Here is a 15260-nt window from a genome sequence, read left to right as displayed (position 1 = left end):
GGAGTGCTCCCCATGGATCTGGAGGTTATCCAGGCAGGGTTGCTGTTCCTGCTGTCCAGGGGAGTGGCTGCCACCCACCAGGGCTACACGACTGATCCGGCGAACAGCCTAAAGAATGGAAAAGTCAGGTTACAGACCCACCTCCTAAACTTTTGGCAGAGAAGGTGGACTGAGACCACCAAGGGAGAAGTGACAAAAAAATTCCTACCGGACATCCGCAAGATATATCCAAAACAACCGGTGTGGTGCTTCCCAGGGTACCACATGACAACGTTGTTAACAGGACATGGCTCCTACAATGAAAAGCTTTTCGGGCTGGGCCTCACCCACGATCCCAGCTGTACATGCGGGGAGAGCGAAAGCTGGAGCCACATAGCTTATGAATGTCCACAATATGAGGACCTCAGAGGGATTCTCATAACAAGAATCAGATACCTTCCGAAGGGATTGGAGTCCCACTTTTTAAAAATTATTAAATCGGTTTATTAAAAATAGCAAGTGTTTGCCTTCGCCCCTTATACACAGCCGACCGGCTAGAAGGGTGTACAAAATGCAAGAACTGCAGTTATATACAATATAAGAAGGGTGTACAAAAAGCAAAAATTACAATTATTTACAGTATTTACAATATAAGAAGAGTGTACAAAAATGCACGAATACAATTATTTACAATATTTACAATATTGTTTACAAATTCACTCATTGTCAAGATTATAGTTGAAGTAAGCAGTGCGCTTCTGAGATGCTCTTCACTCTGTACTGCTTGCTTACTTTCGGAGTATTTCACAGGGTGGTCTATTGCAAATGAATTGAAAAGGTTCACTGTGTTATTTGGGAAGAAATTCTTCAGACAGCACAGGTTGCACAGTATAGAATGCAACGATAGGTAGGGACTGTCATTACTGCGTCCAGCACGTGGAGTAGAGATAAGTCCTCGAAGACTGGGGGCGTCAATCACACCGGTAAGCATCTGAGAAAGAAGAAGAATATTCCTGGATGCAATGTGAACTCTCCAGGGAGTGATATTTAAGTTGGTATATAAAACAGCCCTGGAGATGGTGAGAGCATTGCCCGTGACCCTGTTCATCCATCGCATTACCCAGTACTCGACTGCGAGGAATCTATTTATGTACGACGTCGGGGCAGAAGACCAGATTGCTGGTGCATACAGTGCGATAGGTTGTAGGCACCGCTGAACGTATCCTCCGAGTTCAGTAACCCCGTCAGCTCTTGTCGAATTGCCCACATCGCCGAGAAAGTCTTCGTTTTCATGGTCGAGAAATGGTTCTGAAAAGTGAGGCCCTCGTCCCAAGTCAAGCCGAGGTCGGTGTGAGACTTCACTTTCCTCATCTGCACTCCGTTGTGATGTCATTTTTGATTCTCTTTTTTGTAAAGGTAAGTTGAGCTGATTTTGATGCATTTATTTCCAGACCTATTTGAAGTAGATATGCTACAAGGCTGTCGATCAGGACGGAGACTCGCTGATTGGTCAGGTGAGTTTGTTCAGCTTCTTTAGACGTTATGTATAATTTGAGGTCGTCTGCATACGATGAGAATTCAGTATACTTTGCGAGGAAGGGTTCAAGGGCAGCGGCGAACAGTACACAGGATAGCACACCTCCCTGTGGTACTCCTCTCGTTATACTGCACTCCTGTTGGAAGGATTTATGGCTGATGATGAGTAGTCTTGGCATAAGGATGCGGTTGATGGTTTTTAGCAGGTTTCCAGTAATGCCAAAGTACTTTTCCAGAATGTAGATGAGAGCGGGAATTGAGAGCTTATCATAAGCAGATGAAATATCCAGGAAGATGACGTCTAGCTGAGATTTACTGTTGAGAGCAGTTTGAATTTTAAATAAGGTATCCAGCAGTTTGAATTTTAAATAGGGTATCCAGTAGGTTTGTATATGTAGATCTTTTGGGGATCACGGTATGCAGATGTTTCGGTCTATGAGAGAAGCATTGGTCGATCAGTGCTGATAAGATAGCTTTCTCAAACACTTTTAATAGAGAGCAACTTCCTGGACTCAGAGGAAGAATACAGGGCGCTCTCTCTCTTCGCGCAGGATCTATTCGCCAGGAGGAAAATGGTAATTGCAATCTACAGCAATCAACACAGAGAGTAACGAGGAACGCTACCAGATGAAAGAGAAAATCGAAATTTGCGGGATACCAGACTCGACCAAATGGAACGCTGACAACTGGAAGAGATGTTAGGACAGGGATTACCCCATGAGTGACATTGAAAACAGAGAAGAGACAAAAAGCAGCATAACTGCCAACAACCTGACGGCGTCCTGAAGATGGCACTCTAGCCCCTTCACCTTTTATTCCCACATCCTTGGGGAGGGGGGGAGGGACGACCTTCGCTCCCTCCCTTCCTCGCCACCCTACATCTTCTACTCTGGTGGGGCATGGGCATGCCTCACTGAAAACTGGGGCTACCTACTCTATTGGTCCCATATTTCTGTCTCTCATCCCCCAGTCTTCTGTCTTCCCCACCTCTATCTTTAGGCTGACGAAAGCCCTACACAACAAAAATTAACGTGCCAAAAATCCTTTGAGCCCAAATTCGCCCCACGCCAACGCATATGTGTATGTAATTGTGCATGTGTATATATATGTGTGTGCATCGTCACTAACCTAATGGGTGGCGCCTCCGTAGCCAGGTGGGAAGGAGCAGCAGTGCGTAGCACACGCTTCTTGATTAGACCTGGGTTCGAGCCCGTGACCACCAAATACGGAGGATGCGGAAAGGTCAGGGAATGACCACCGCATATCCCCGGAGCAATATGGCCTTAGTTACTAATGGTCCTAAAGAAACAAACAACTAACCTAATGAATTTTTTTTTTTTTAGGTCCTAGCCGCTGAAATCTCAGGAAAGTAAGCGGCAGGACCTGCCAGAGTAAAACTGAGTCTACTGGGTTCCTTGACTGCCTCCACGGAGCGTAAGTGGGGCAACGTTGGGCCTCATCAGGGGCTAGCGGCTAAATGACCAGATGAACAACGGTACAAGACACTACACATGAACAAGTCCCTCACACTTTTAAATCTGTGAAAGAAGAAGAAGCTGTAAAAAGAAGCTGGGCTGCCATCTTTATTTGAAACTTTGTATTTGAGGTTTAAGTGTGAATTCTTGAGAGAAAAAAAAATTGCATCAAAGGAAGATGGGAGAAAAGGAGGGAATTAAAATTTAGTGTCAAGACAAAGAAGATAACCTTTGGGACTGGGGTTGGTTGGTAGTCCTTGCACATGTTGTTTGACAACATTCAGTTGCTGTAAGGCAGCCTATGTGGCAGGTGCAAGTAAGACAACACAAGGATGGAACTGCAACACTAGAGCATTCCGCACTACTCTGTGCTGGAAGCTTTTTGACAATGCATATGTGCTTCTTCATAACCAGTGGCATATCCATGATACAGTGGATCATAATACAAAAGATGAACTGCAGTCACCATGGTCTCTCCACACTCATGATATCAGAGCCCTATTTGTTATTTCTAAGTACAATAAACCTTTGCTTTTAGCATTAGCATTAGCATTAGTAGAGGCATTTGATGCAAGAAAGCAAGCTTATTCAGCATCAGCCAAAAAAAAAAAAAAAAACACACCACTCCCATTTCACCCCTCCGTTCGCTCGAAATACCTGTCCAGTTGAGCCTTAAATTTGTTTAGGCTATCAACTTCAACAACAAGTGATGGAAGTCGGTTCCACCAACCAACCACCCGCTGGCTAAAGGCAAATTTCCGCACATCTATCCGACATCTGTCCTTCCTCAATTTCAATTTATGCCCTCTGAGCTGATTATTGTGAGCAAGATGAAAAATCCCATTGGCATTGAGCATGGTCAAACCATTCAAAGCCTTATACACCTCTATCAGATCACCTCGCCGGTGCCTAGTCTCCAGACTCTGTAATTTGCAAAACTTAAGCCTTTCTTCGTAAGAGCAACCCTTTGTTCCATTCACTAATCTTGTTGCCCTTCTCTGTACCCGTTCCAGCAGCTCTACATCCTTCTTGAAATGAGGCCTCCAGACCTGTATACAGTACTCAAGATGTGGCCTAACCATTGCCTTATACAAGGGAATAATCACCTCCTTATCCCTGCTAGAAAAATTCCTGTATATCATTGACAAGACACCATGAGCTACTCTTGCAGCTCGTCTGCACTGCTCAGAGAACTTCATATCTGCCTGCACAACCACCCCCAAGTCCCTTTCATTCTCTACCACTGTCAGTGTAGTACCACAGAGTTGATACGTTGCTCTGGGGTTGCTGTTTCCCATGTGTAGTACTTTACATTTGTCAATGTTAAACTTCATTTGCCACCTCTCAGCCCATCTGTTCAACCTTTCCAGATCCTGTTGCAGCAGCATAGCGTCAGTGGTGGCCTTAACAACCCTGCCAACCTTTGTATCATCTGCAAACTTGGACATTAAACTTGATATCCCATCATCAATATCATTCATAAACACCGAAAACAACAACGGACCCAACACTGAACCCTGAGGAACTCCACTAATAACATTAGTCCACGTTGAGCAGTGTCCATTGATTACCATTCTCTGTCTTCTGCCACTCAACCATCCCCTTATCCACAGCAGCAATTTCCCTCCAATGCCACACTGCTCCAATTTGTGCAGCAGTCTTCCATGTGCAACAGTATCAAAAACCTTTCTAAGATCCAAGTATATAATATCAAATTTATTTCCTGCATCCAGTTCTTTTGTGACTGCATCATAGTATCCAATCAAATTGGTCAGGCAAGACCTGCCCTTAACAAAACCATGCTGCTTCTGAGCTATAACTGAACATCAAGGCACTTTCATGGCCGATTGTTTACACTGCTCTGAAAACTTCAACTCAGCCGTATCGTAACTCCCAGATCCTTCCTCTACTGTTTTTAATTCAAATCCTTGATGGGGTTGAATTAAAAACAGTAGAGGAATTAGAAACAGTTATTCTGGGGTTGCTGTTCCCCAAGTGCAAGACCTTGCCTTTTCGACGGTAAAACATAGTTGCCACGTTTTGTTACCCCTGAAGTCTGACTCAGTTGTCTTGAAGAAGCATTGATCATTAACTAATCTACCAACCTTGGCATCATCTGCAAATTTTGATCCCTTCGTCGATGTATTTGAAGCAAATCAAAGAGAAGAGTGGTTCCCCAAGGATCGATTGGGATCGATTCTTGGGGAACAGCACTTCTAATTTAATCCAATCTGAAGAAAAATCACAACTAGCGTGGAAGCAGTGGATTAAGGCACAACAACCTAAGGGAATTTCTCTTGAATCCAGAGATTCCTTAATTGATCATCAGCAGCAGCTGCAGCCATTTCCAATCTACTGCAGGATGAAAGCCTCTCCAGCAACTTTCCAGTTTCTTTTGTTTTGTGCATCGACCATCCATTTATTGCTCACGAACTCTTGAATTTCATCTATCCATCTCTGTTGTTGTCTTCCAGCTTTTCTTACCATTCTGTTATTTTCTTAGTCCATCTGTCATCATGTCTTCGAGCTATGTGTCCAATCCAAGACCATTTTAGTTCTTTAGTTTAGATAAGAATGTCCTTTACTTGAGTGTGTTGCCTAATCCATGTGGTTCTCTTCTAATCTAACAGTCTGATTCTTAATATAATTCGTTCCAACCTTCGCTGTGTAGTTTTCAGCTTCTTTTCCATTCTTTTGGTGAGTGCGCAAATTTCACTCCCATAAAGGGCTTAGAGGGGTACAGGCATTCTGTGTATTATCAGACACTCAGTCTTAAACACTGATGGATCAAGTATCTTTCTATTTCAGAAGATTTAGGAGAAGTCTGCTTGGCTTGCCTCCCTAAAATCCACTCATGCACCTTCTCGTTGGTAAGCCCTGTTACGTCACTTTGGTGTTAAATAACGTGTAGAGTGGTGTCCTCATTAATTAAGGTTAGCGGTTCAATGCACTCTTGGTTTTGGTTGTTTTTTTTTTTTATTATTTTTATTTATTTTTTATTTTTTTAAGAGCATTAGCAACTAAGGCCATATTGCTCCGGGATACGCGGTGGCCATTCCCTGACCTTTCCGCATCCTCCGTATTTGGTGGTGACGGGCTCGAACCCAGGTCTAATCAAGAAGTGTGCTACGCACTGCTGCTCCTGCCCACCTGGCTAGGGAGGCGGCAATGCACTCTTGCCGTCTTCCTCAAAATACTGGCTGCATGTCATCAACTCCAAGAGCCTTGCTTGCCTTTAGGCGCGAATGTTTTTCTAATGAATTATCTGAAATTTCAATATCGTTAATTTCATTCTTCTCAACTTCACTTATCTAAATAATCAATTATCTCGTGCAATTTCAGGTTTTGATGGCAAAACATATTTTTGCAGAACAGCTTGTGGCTGTTAATAGTAAAGTGCCTTTAGCTTTTGAGATTATGCTTTTGTAGAATTCTTTCTGCTACCATTTAAATAAATTAATTAGCCTTAGATTACAAAATTTGAACTCCGAATAAAAAAATTAGAGGAAGCGCAAAGTTGTGTTTAAATGACTGCGTGTTTAATTCGAGCCCGTCGCTACAGTGGCATTCACTGAACACTTTTTAAGTCCCAGAGGCTATTTTTGTGTATTTTATTTCAATTTCCGTAGGTGACCCCAGAGTAAATGAACACGTTGGACTGACGTGTATGCACATCATTTGGATGAGGAATCACAACAGATGTGTGGATGAACTGAACCGGCTCAACCCTCACTGGAACAGCGAACGGCTCTACGAAGAATGCAGGTAAGAAACTTTCCGTGCCTTAGCACCCACAAATGCGCAACCACGTTTGCTTTTGAACCAGGGAAGATAAGGTAGAAGCAATGTCCAAACCTGAAAATACAGAGGCCCTCGAGTTTGGATATTGCTGCTTTCTTTATGGATGGGCAACCCATAAGGACTATCTGTAAACTAACTGCAACTGTAACAGATTTGGGCTTCACTACTGCGTTGGGTACTCTATCACGGAAAACCTTTTGTCCCTCAAAATACCAACGCCATCAACTCGGCGCTACAGCTTGGTCTTAGATCCAACATAAAGACAATTACCGTTATCCAAGGTTCCACATAAGTTATTTATCTTTTTGAAATTGTGCAGCATCACCCAAACAGGCGAATCCGTTATTCACTTAAAAACTGCTAGGACAGCTGTGGCGAAGCTTACTGGCTTCTTATTAGCTGGTGGGTGGCTTCTGTTAGTGAACGTCGCCGCACCGAATATGTTTGCGTATCTCTCTGGAACGGAACACAATACAGCCAAGTGGATGGATGTCTTTGTGTGTGTGTTCAGTCTAAAGAGTGTGAGGATATGTGACATATCCACTCCGCATTCTGATGAACATTTATGAGAGCTTGAAAAATAGGGTTGATGCCCTCGAAGGAATTAAATTGGGGGTTCATCATCCCAGCTGCTCACCTCAATTCCCAGAATTTGCACTTGCACATCAGGCAACACAGCCGCAACTGCAAGGCAGAGTGCCCTGGTCCACCAGGAGCTGGTTATTGTCGGTGACTCAATTGTCAGGGAAACGGGAAATATATTTTTGCAAAAATGATAGGTGGAATAGGATCAGGGTATGTCTGTCAGGGGGAAAAAGTTGATGTCATTGTAGTACACCTTTAAGTGTATAAAAGGTGATATTGTTCTACACGTTGGCACTAATGACAATAAGAGTAGGAGATCTGAGGAATTATTTAATAACTCCGACCCTATGACTTTACTCACCTTCCGAAACCCACTTTTCCCCGCCTCCCACCCAAACATTTCACCTAGTGGACCCTGCCACCCCAATCTTTCTCTGTTTTTAGCAGTCCCCCTCTAAAGGATGGGCTTCCACCATAGGGGTGCCCCTTTATCCCTTTAACTTCCGTTTTCAGGTGGAAGTCTCCTTACCATCCACTCTGCCTTCACATTCAACTATAATTACTTGTCTACTCAAACCGTCTTTCCAGCGCTCTTTTCCAACAAAAATTTCTGGGTTTTTTTTTTTTTTTTTTTAGCACCCTTCCTGGAAAGCCTTGGGGACACCAGGGTTCATCGCAGCCAGATAAATCTAAACTTTACAACCTGGCCCACTTCCCCGTGGTGTTGGATGGGCAAGAGGTCCGGTTTCCGGGGGCCCGCGCTAATTGGTCAAAGGAAAATAGTACACTACGCAGAGTTAAGGGATACCCTCGATGCCGAAAGACAGTAAACACTATACATATCCTTTCTGTGCCCATATTCAAATCTTGCATCCGTTATGTCTGAGTGACATCACGTCTCTGATACCTCAAAATGGCTGATGTCTGATTATATCTCAAAATGTTTGAAGACTTCACCAGCACTTAAAATTCATCAAGTTTATTTAGTAGCTCCTAATATTAGTTACATGCAAGTATACATGCATCTGTTCTTACTCTTAGTTAGTCTAAAATAGTCATATGTCAGAGTAACCCTAACGTACTCTTAGCTACCCTTTACCCTAAAATACTTATCTCTACCTTAATATTCCTTAGCCTACTCTTAACCCTAACGTACTCCTAGTTAACCTAACGTTTGTTCAATAACGACACAACACGCAGCAGGGCTTGAAATCGACAACACTTTGCTTTTCAGGCCGCTGCATGCCCCAATAAAAGCAGTGGAAGAATCACTTTCATCTTTGAATGCGGTTCTAGTTAATTTATTCTGTGTGGACCCGAAGTTTCCAACCCACCAATCACTGCCTCGATAGCATCAGCAAATTGGGTTCAGTTGGAGTTGTTCAGTTGTACGGCTGTGTGTCTTTGTTGCTCCGGTTAATCAGTTAAATTAACAGAATTATGCTCAGGTTTATATGATGATTTTTATGTTGGTGTATTCCTAATTTGATGCTGAACAAGAGGATATCCATTGTGTGGCGACCTGGACATCCAGCTATTTATTATTTATAGTTTTCTTATACTGCAAAATTTGCTGTTTTTGCTACTCACGGCTGACCAGAGATACCTATCGCTTCCAGCTACAGGTCAAGGTCAGGCAAATGCGCTGTGGGTTTGTACTTGCGGTCAAGTGACCATGGCAACACACGTCGTTTACTGCCTCCTAGCAATTATCCACGCCTCGTACAAGCGAATTTCTACATCCAACAGTAACAAGTCTAGCCAACTAAAATAAGCCGTAATTTTTGACTTATTTTGTATCTGATCGGTAAACGTATCACTTGGAATTCGATACGTAGTTAAGGCAACTACTAAACACAATTGTAAACTCTTTTCCAGCCCACTACTCGTAATCCTTTTATATGCGCCTAAAATCTGAAAATGCCTTTAAAGCAAGATCACCCAAATAATGAAAGCTGTGTAATTTGTGGAATTGTTCCGGACGTAGCTATAAAATGTACTTCCTGTCTCAAGACATACGGAAGCGAATGTCTCGCTTTGGACCTAAAGAGGCTCGGAAAGCAGCGACGGAAAGTTTGGCAGTGTCCCCCCTGTAAGGGAGAAAATTATATGCATTCACTCGGAACAACTGGTGAAACTTTTAACGACGTTAACCAAATTTCGGATTCACCTGAGCACAGGACCCAACCCGAACCTGAGGTAGACACGGAAAAATTGACATCGCCAGATGCACATGTGGAATTGACACCCGACTCATTACAGGAAGAACAAAATGACCATTCAGATCTCATCATGCAAAAATCTAGTAGCTCCCAACAGGATAACACCCTATCAACAGAGATCTCCGCAATAATTAATCAAACATCACTCGAACACAGTCCACTCCTGGTCTCGCTCCTCACAAATATTGAGACAACTCTATGTATAAAGCTGTCGCCAATTCATAATATCCTCGCAGACCTACTGCTGGAAAACAAGCGACTACGAGAACACAATGAATGCATACACAAAACATTGGAGGTGTTGCGGAAAAATTTTGAGGACCTGAAGCAATCGGTTTGTGATCTTGCTGTTCAAACTAACCATCATGAGCAGCAGCCTCCGGACGAACACTTTCACGCGAATCCGAGAGCTCCTACCCAAACCACCCCATCTTTATTACCACATGACCCCTCTCTAGCCCCCATTCTTACAACATGTGAGTCTGAAGTTGTGTGCCCTGCACGTAGCACTAGACCAGTATATATTGAAATCACAGCAGATGCCAACGGATACTCAGGAAATACTGCCTCACAGAAGACCCAAAAAATTCATCAGGAGCAGAATCTGCCAAATCGCACCTATTCGCGATCACAAAACTCACATATGGGGTCCTCGCGCTCAAAACCGGATAATGCTTTGGCTGCTGAAGTACATCGCAATTGTAGTTCCGCTTCAAACAACGTGAGAGGTAACCATTATGCAGGGACTACGATTGCATCTAATGTAAAGACCCATAGAGACACTACAACGTATGCAATGATTGCAAGCCAACGAACAAAAGGACAAACACTGACCCGCAATCCAACTCTTAAGGAACTGAGCCCCAATCTTAAAGTTATTGGAACCAATTTGCACTTCAGCAAGATGCAAATTGCGAACACTGGAATGATGAGCAAGCGATTCCGTAATGTCTTCATTAGTAGGCTCTCCCCTGCTACCACAGCTGATGATGTGGAACACCTTCTTTTTCAAAATGAATGGTAGAGTCACCAAGCTATCCACAAAATATCCCACCTACGCCTCCTTTAAGATCGATGTAGCTGATGCAGATTTTGAAGCACTCTTCACTCCTGACATCTGGCCTGCTGGAGCTCTTGTTATGCCATATCTCGGGCATAAAGGGCAGCGATATAGAAGTAATGGAAAGGACTCCCACCAATGGTACCCTGATTCATAGCAATCCCAGATCTCGTTACCGCAACTAGCACCACAGACACGGAACACCAATATGCCGATCCCTGTGCTCATCAGTCCTAGACACACCCCGCTGAATCGAGTCGTGCTATGTCAGAGACCACCCGCCCGTATCAAAGTACCTACAGTACCTGCCTGCACCATATTTTATCAAAATGTGCGTAGTCTTAGGAACAAGCTTGACACTGTGGAGCAAATTCTGCTCCCCGGATATTTTGACCTGCTCGCCATCACCGAAACCTGGCTCAATGACGATGAAGAATTCCTAGCAGCAGCTGCCCCAGCTGATTATGGGGTCGTATTCACATCTCGGATTGCACGCAAGGGTGGAGGCGTCGCAATATTTTACAAGAAATCCACTTTCAAGCTATTGGATAATAAATCCAGTAACTCCCCTAACTATGAAGCAATCCTCGTTACGTTAAGATACAACTTCGTGACGTTTGACCTCTGTGTGGTGTACATACCTCCAACGCCTTCCCCGCAAATCATCCTAGAAGTTTCCAACTGGATAATCAATCAGCTGCATCCCACAGCTTCTCACGTAGTTTGTGGTGATTTCAATTTACCTCCTCAGCTATCTAATATGAAAAAGGATCTTCTGGCACACTTGAGATGTGCTGATCTACAACTTATTAATGAAGCTCCAACCAGGGGGAATAACCTCTTAGATCTAGTTCTAGCCTCTATCCCTTGCACCCTTGATTACATTGCAGAAACGTCATTCGACTCTGATCATGTCCCAATACATGTGACTGCATATCTGCCAGCCCCCAAATTAGAAACCAGAAGGACAACAAAAAAGGTTGACATCACTAGCCCCAACTTACTTGACGTAGATAAGTGCATCAGAGCCGCCTCTCTCATTCCCTGGGTGGCCTTAGAGACTTGTGACCCAGAAATAGCTGTGAACATTCTCACAAACTGGATCAACACGGTTGCCAAATATGCCGCCTCTAAAAAAATCACAATCAGTCCATATACAAGACTTTGGTGGAATTCAGAACTCAAAATGAGTTTCCAGCTGAAGCAACAGCTCCATCGCACATGGAAACAGTCGCAAAATGTCAATGATCGCATCGTTTATTCTAGGGCACGGGCTCAATTTAATCGCATGAAATCTGAGGCAATCAAATTATAAGTTAACCGAGATCTGGCTAAAGGAAAAATTCCATACAAGAAAGTGAACCATCATTTTCCTCTGCAACTTGATCCTGAATTGTGGCTCGATTTCGTCACAAGATTTAATCGTAATCCTATGCCAAACTCAGATCTGGCTCTACTAACAGAGCCCACCCAGCAGGAAGTGTTGAACACCATTCAGATCACAAAACAACAGCTGATCGTCGCCATCAATTCTCTACCTGCCTCGTCAACCACTGGTGATGATGGAGTTCCCCAATTCATGCTCAAATGCCTAAGTCCGTACATTATTCAGCCACTTTTAATTATCTTCAACCAGTTACTCTCGAACCAGATTTTCCCACAGCAATGGGAAAACTATCTTATCAAACCTTTAGCCAAAGTTCAGTCGCCATCGAAACCTAAACATTTCCGACCCATCTCCAACTCCTCCAGCCTGCTGAAGCTCCTGGAGAAGACCTTACTCCCGATCCTCACCAAGCAGATCATGCCCAGTAATCCAGCCCAAATTCACTATTCCCTTCCAAACAGATCAACGATCACAAATCTGCTAGCCACAACGAATACTATCTTGTCAGCATTCGAGAAAAGGCACGAACTAGCTGTTACTTACTTAGACATTGAGGCTGCATTTGATGCCGTCCAAGTAAACCAACTACTCACTCTCCTGGAAAGCCACTTCCAGATCACAGGGAACATATTACGCTTTCTCTCCTCTCTTCTGAATAACAGAGTTATAAAGCTTCATACAGGAGATCGCACCCTTACTAGATCCGTCACCATAGGAGTCCCACAAGGAGGGGTCCTTTCCGGCCTTCTGTTCTCATCTATTATCTTCCCACTGGTTGCACATTCTCGATGTCTACTGAGCTATGCAGATGATATCAAGATACTTACTCCCATCATACCTGGTCAAGACCTTGATCTGGTAAAAACGGAAATTAACAACACTCTCACTGCAGTCACATCTTACCTCTGCCAGTTCGGGCTCAAGATCAATCCTGCTAAGTCCGAATTCATGGTGTATTCATTGAAGCAAACTCCTTCTTCTCTCCAGCCTTCGGTCGGCAACACCCTCATCCCAATTGCATCCAGCCATCGTGATCTGGGCGTTGTATTCGACTCCAAACTTCGATTCAACGCCCACATAGACATGCTCCTCACACGTTCTTCAAGACTCCGGTGGATAGCAAAACAGCATCTCCTTCATATCAGAGATAAAAAGACAACCGTGAGGTACATAAGAGCAATCATCTTTCCACCTTTACTCTATGCTGCTGAAATTTGGGCGTCAGCGGCACCATCAATAAAGAAACCACTCTTTGCCACAGAATTCTGGCTCCTAAAGTGGGCCAACAGGAAGCACAACCTTCCAGCTCTGATTCATACCACGCAGCTCGCCAACTCTCTCGGGATTCCACGGCTTCTCACCTTAGTCGAAGACCAACGCCTCCTAGCAACAGTCAAGATGATAACAGGCATAATCGCAACACCTTCATTCTGGGATACCTGTGGCTGGAGGATCCCCCCTGCTGCCCTTAGGGCCAATCCCGAGCTCTACTCGCATTCAGCGCGACTCCATCTCTCGGACAGGTTCCTCCCTCAGCAGATGTTCAAGCAAACCCAGGCACTTGACGCCGACCTGAACAAATTCGCTGTTGACCGGACTTACAGGAAAAAAATTATGTCTAGGAGGACTAATCAGCATTGACATGTGTACCTTGCATCTGTTCCTGTCTGATTGAGCTGGTGCTCTTATCTCGATGTTAAGTCAGCTCAATCAGACCTAACTCTCGTAAGGAGTTCTCTCCTTTGTATAAAATATGTTTTCTTTTGTAAAATTACCTGTTTTTGTAAATTAATTGTTCTATTTTCCCGGAAGTTTCGGGAGGTTGTAAAAATGTAAACCCCTGGCTTTTTGGCCGTGAAGGGCATTAAAGATTATCTCTCTCTCTCTCTCTCAAATATTCTTTTACCCTTTCTCTTTAAGTGTATCTCATCCCTGTAGAAGCTGGTTGGTTGTTGTTGGGTTTAGGAGCATTGGCGACAAACTGATGGGGATAAAGGGAAGTTTATTGCTTTCGTAAAGGTGACTACAGTGGTCTGAGACAGTATTTAAATTCTATACGGTGGAACCAACTGATGATGTTACCAACAGCAAATTCAAAATAGGAAGCTTCAAAAAATTTATCTTGGAAGCTACTAGTCTTTTCATACCAACTAAGAAATATTGTTCAAGGTTTAGACCTAAATGGATGTCAGATGAACTAATGAGACATGTGGCAGAGAAGAAAAATTCATGAGATACATATAAAATAACAGGTGACAGAGAAGCCTATGATAGATACAAGTTGGTCTGTAACCAAGTCACAAAGGAGGTTAGGCAGGCGAAGGCAGATTGCGAGAAATCTTTGGCAAGGGATCCAAAGAAAAACATCAAAGAGTTCTTTACTTATGTAAACTCTAGAAGGAAGGGGATGAATCAGATTGGTCCGCTTAACATAAATGGTTTGACTATTGGAATGCCAGAAGTTTATCTAACTCTAACAGGGAACTAAGTGATTTTGTAATAACTGAGGGCAAAGTGGAGGATAAATTGTTGAAGTTAAACATAAGGAAGGCACCTGGGGTGGATGGTATCTATACAGTTATATTAAAGGAGGCAGCAAAGGAAGTAAGCAAACCCTTGGCCATAATTACGAAATCTTCCTTGGAATCAGGGAAGGTCCCCATGGACTGGAGATTTGCAAATTTGTCCCTAATTCACAAAGTGGGATCAAAGGGGGATAATTGCAGACCTGTTTAACTTCTGTTTCAGGGAAATAATAAAGTCACTGGTTAAGGAAGCGATGCAGGATCATCTAGACAATACTACAATTATGGTTGGACACAGCATGGGTTTGTTAAGGGGATATCTTGTCTGACCAATTTCATTGGATATTGTGATGTGGTCACAAAGGAACTGGATGCAAATAATAATTTTGATATCATATACTTGGATTTTAGAAAGCTTCTGATACTTATTTATTTATTTTTCAGTTGACTGCAAGATACAATCGCATCGCCCCGTGTCCGGTGTGCAAGCCAGAGGGGTTTATTTACAATGCAGAGGATAAATTTACAAAAATATTTGCAGTTTAGTAATAAAGGAAATGTGTATTAGTATAAAAATTTAGTTCTTCGTTTCGGAATGTCTTTGTAGAGGAGCATTCGCAACTCTAAAATTTATTAACTTCGCACTGGAATGTCGTGATGACAGCATAACTCAGAGTGCTAAAAGACTGT

At 43.3% G+C, this 15260-nt stretch overlaps 1 protein-coding gene across 1 annotated transcript in view; it reads left to right on the top strand.

The window, feature by feature from the left end:
- Nucleotides 1-15260, top strand: part of LOC150089104 (chorion peroxidase-like) — a 149609-nt gene that overhangs the window by 116567 nt on the left and 17782 nt on the right. The window contains exon 9 of the mRNA XM_090371062.1: nucleotides 6620-6755. Coding sequence (XP_090227188.1) covers nucleotides 6620-6755 — 136 coding nt within the window. The remainder of the gene's footprint in view (nucleotides 1-6619; nucleotides 6756-15260) is intronic.

Source organism: Mastigoproctus giganteus, chromosome 3, assembly GCF_048544385.1.
Source record: "Mastigoproctus giganteus isolate SK-2022 chromosome 3, ASM4854438v1, whole genome shotgun sequence".
Taxonomy (NCBI): domain Eukaryota; kingdom Metazoa; phylum Arthropoda; class Arachnida; order Uropygi; family Thelyphonidae; genus Mastigoproctus; species Mastigoproctus giganteus.
This window is presented reverse-complemented; position numbering and strand designations above follow the sequence as displayed.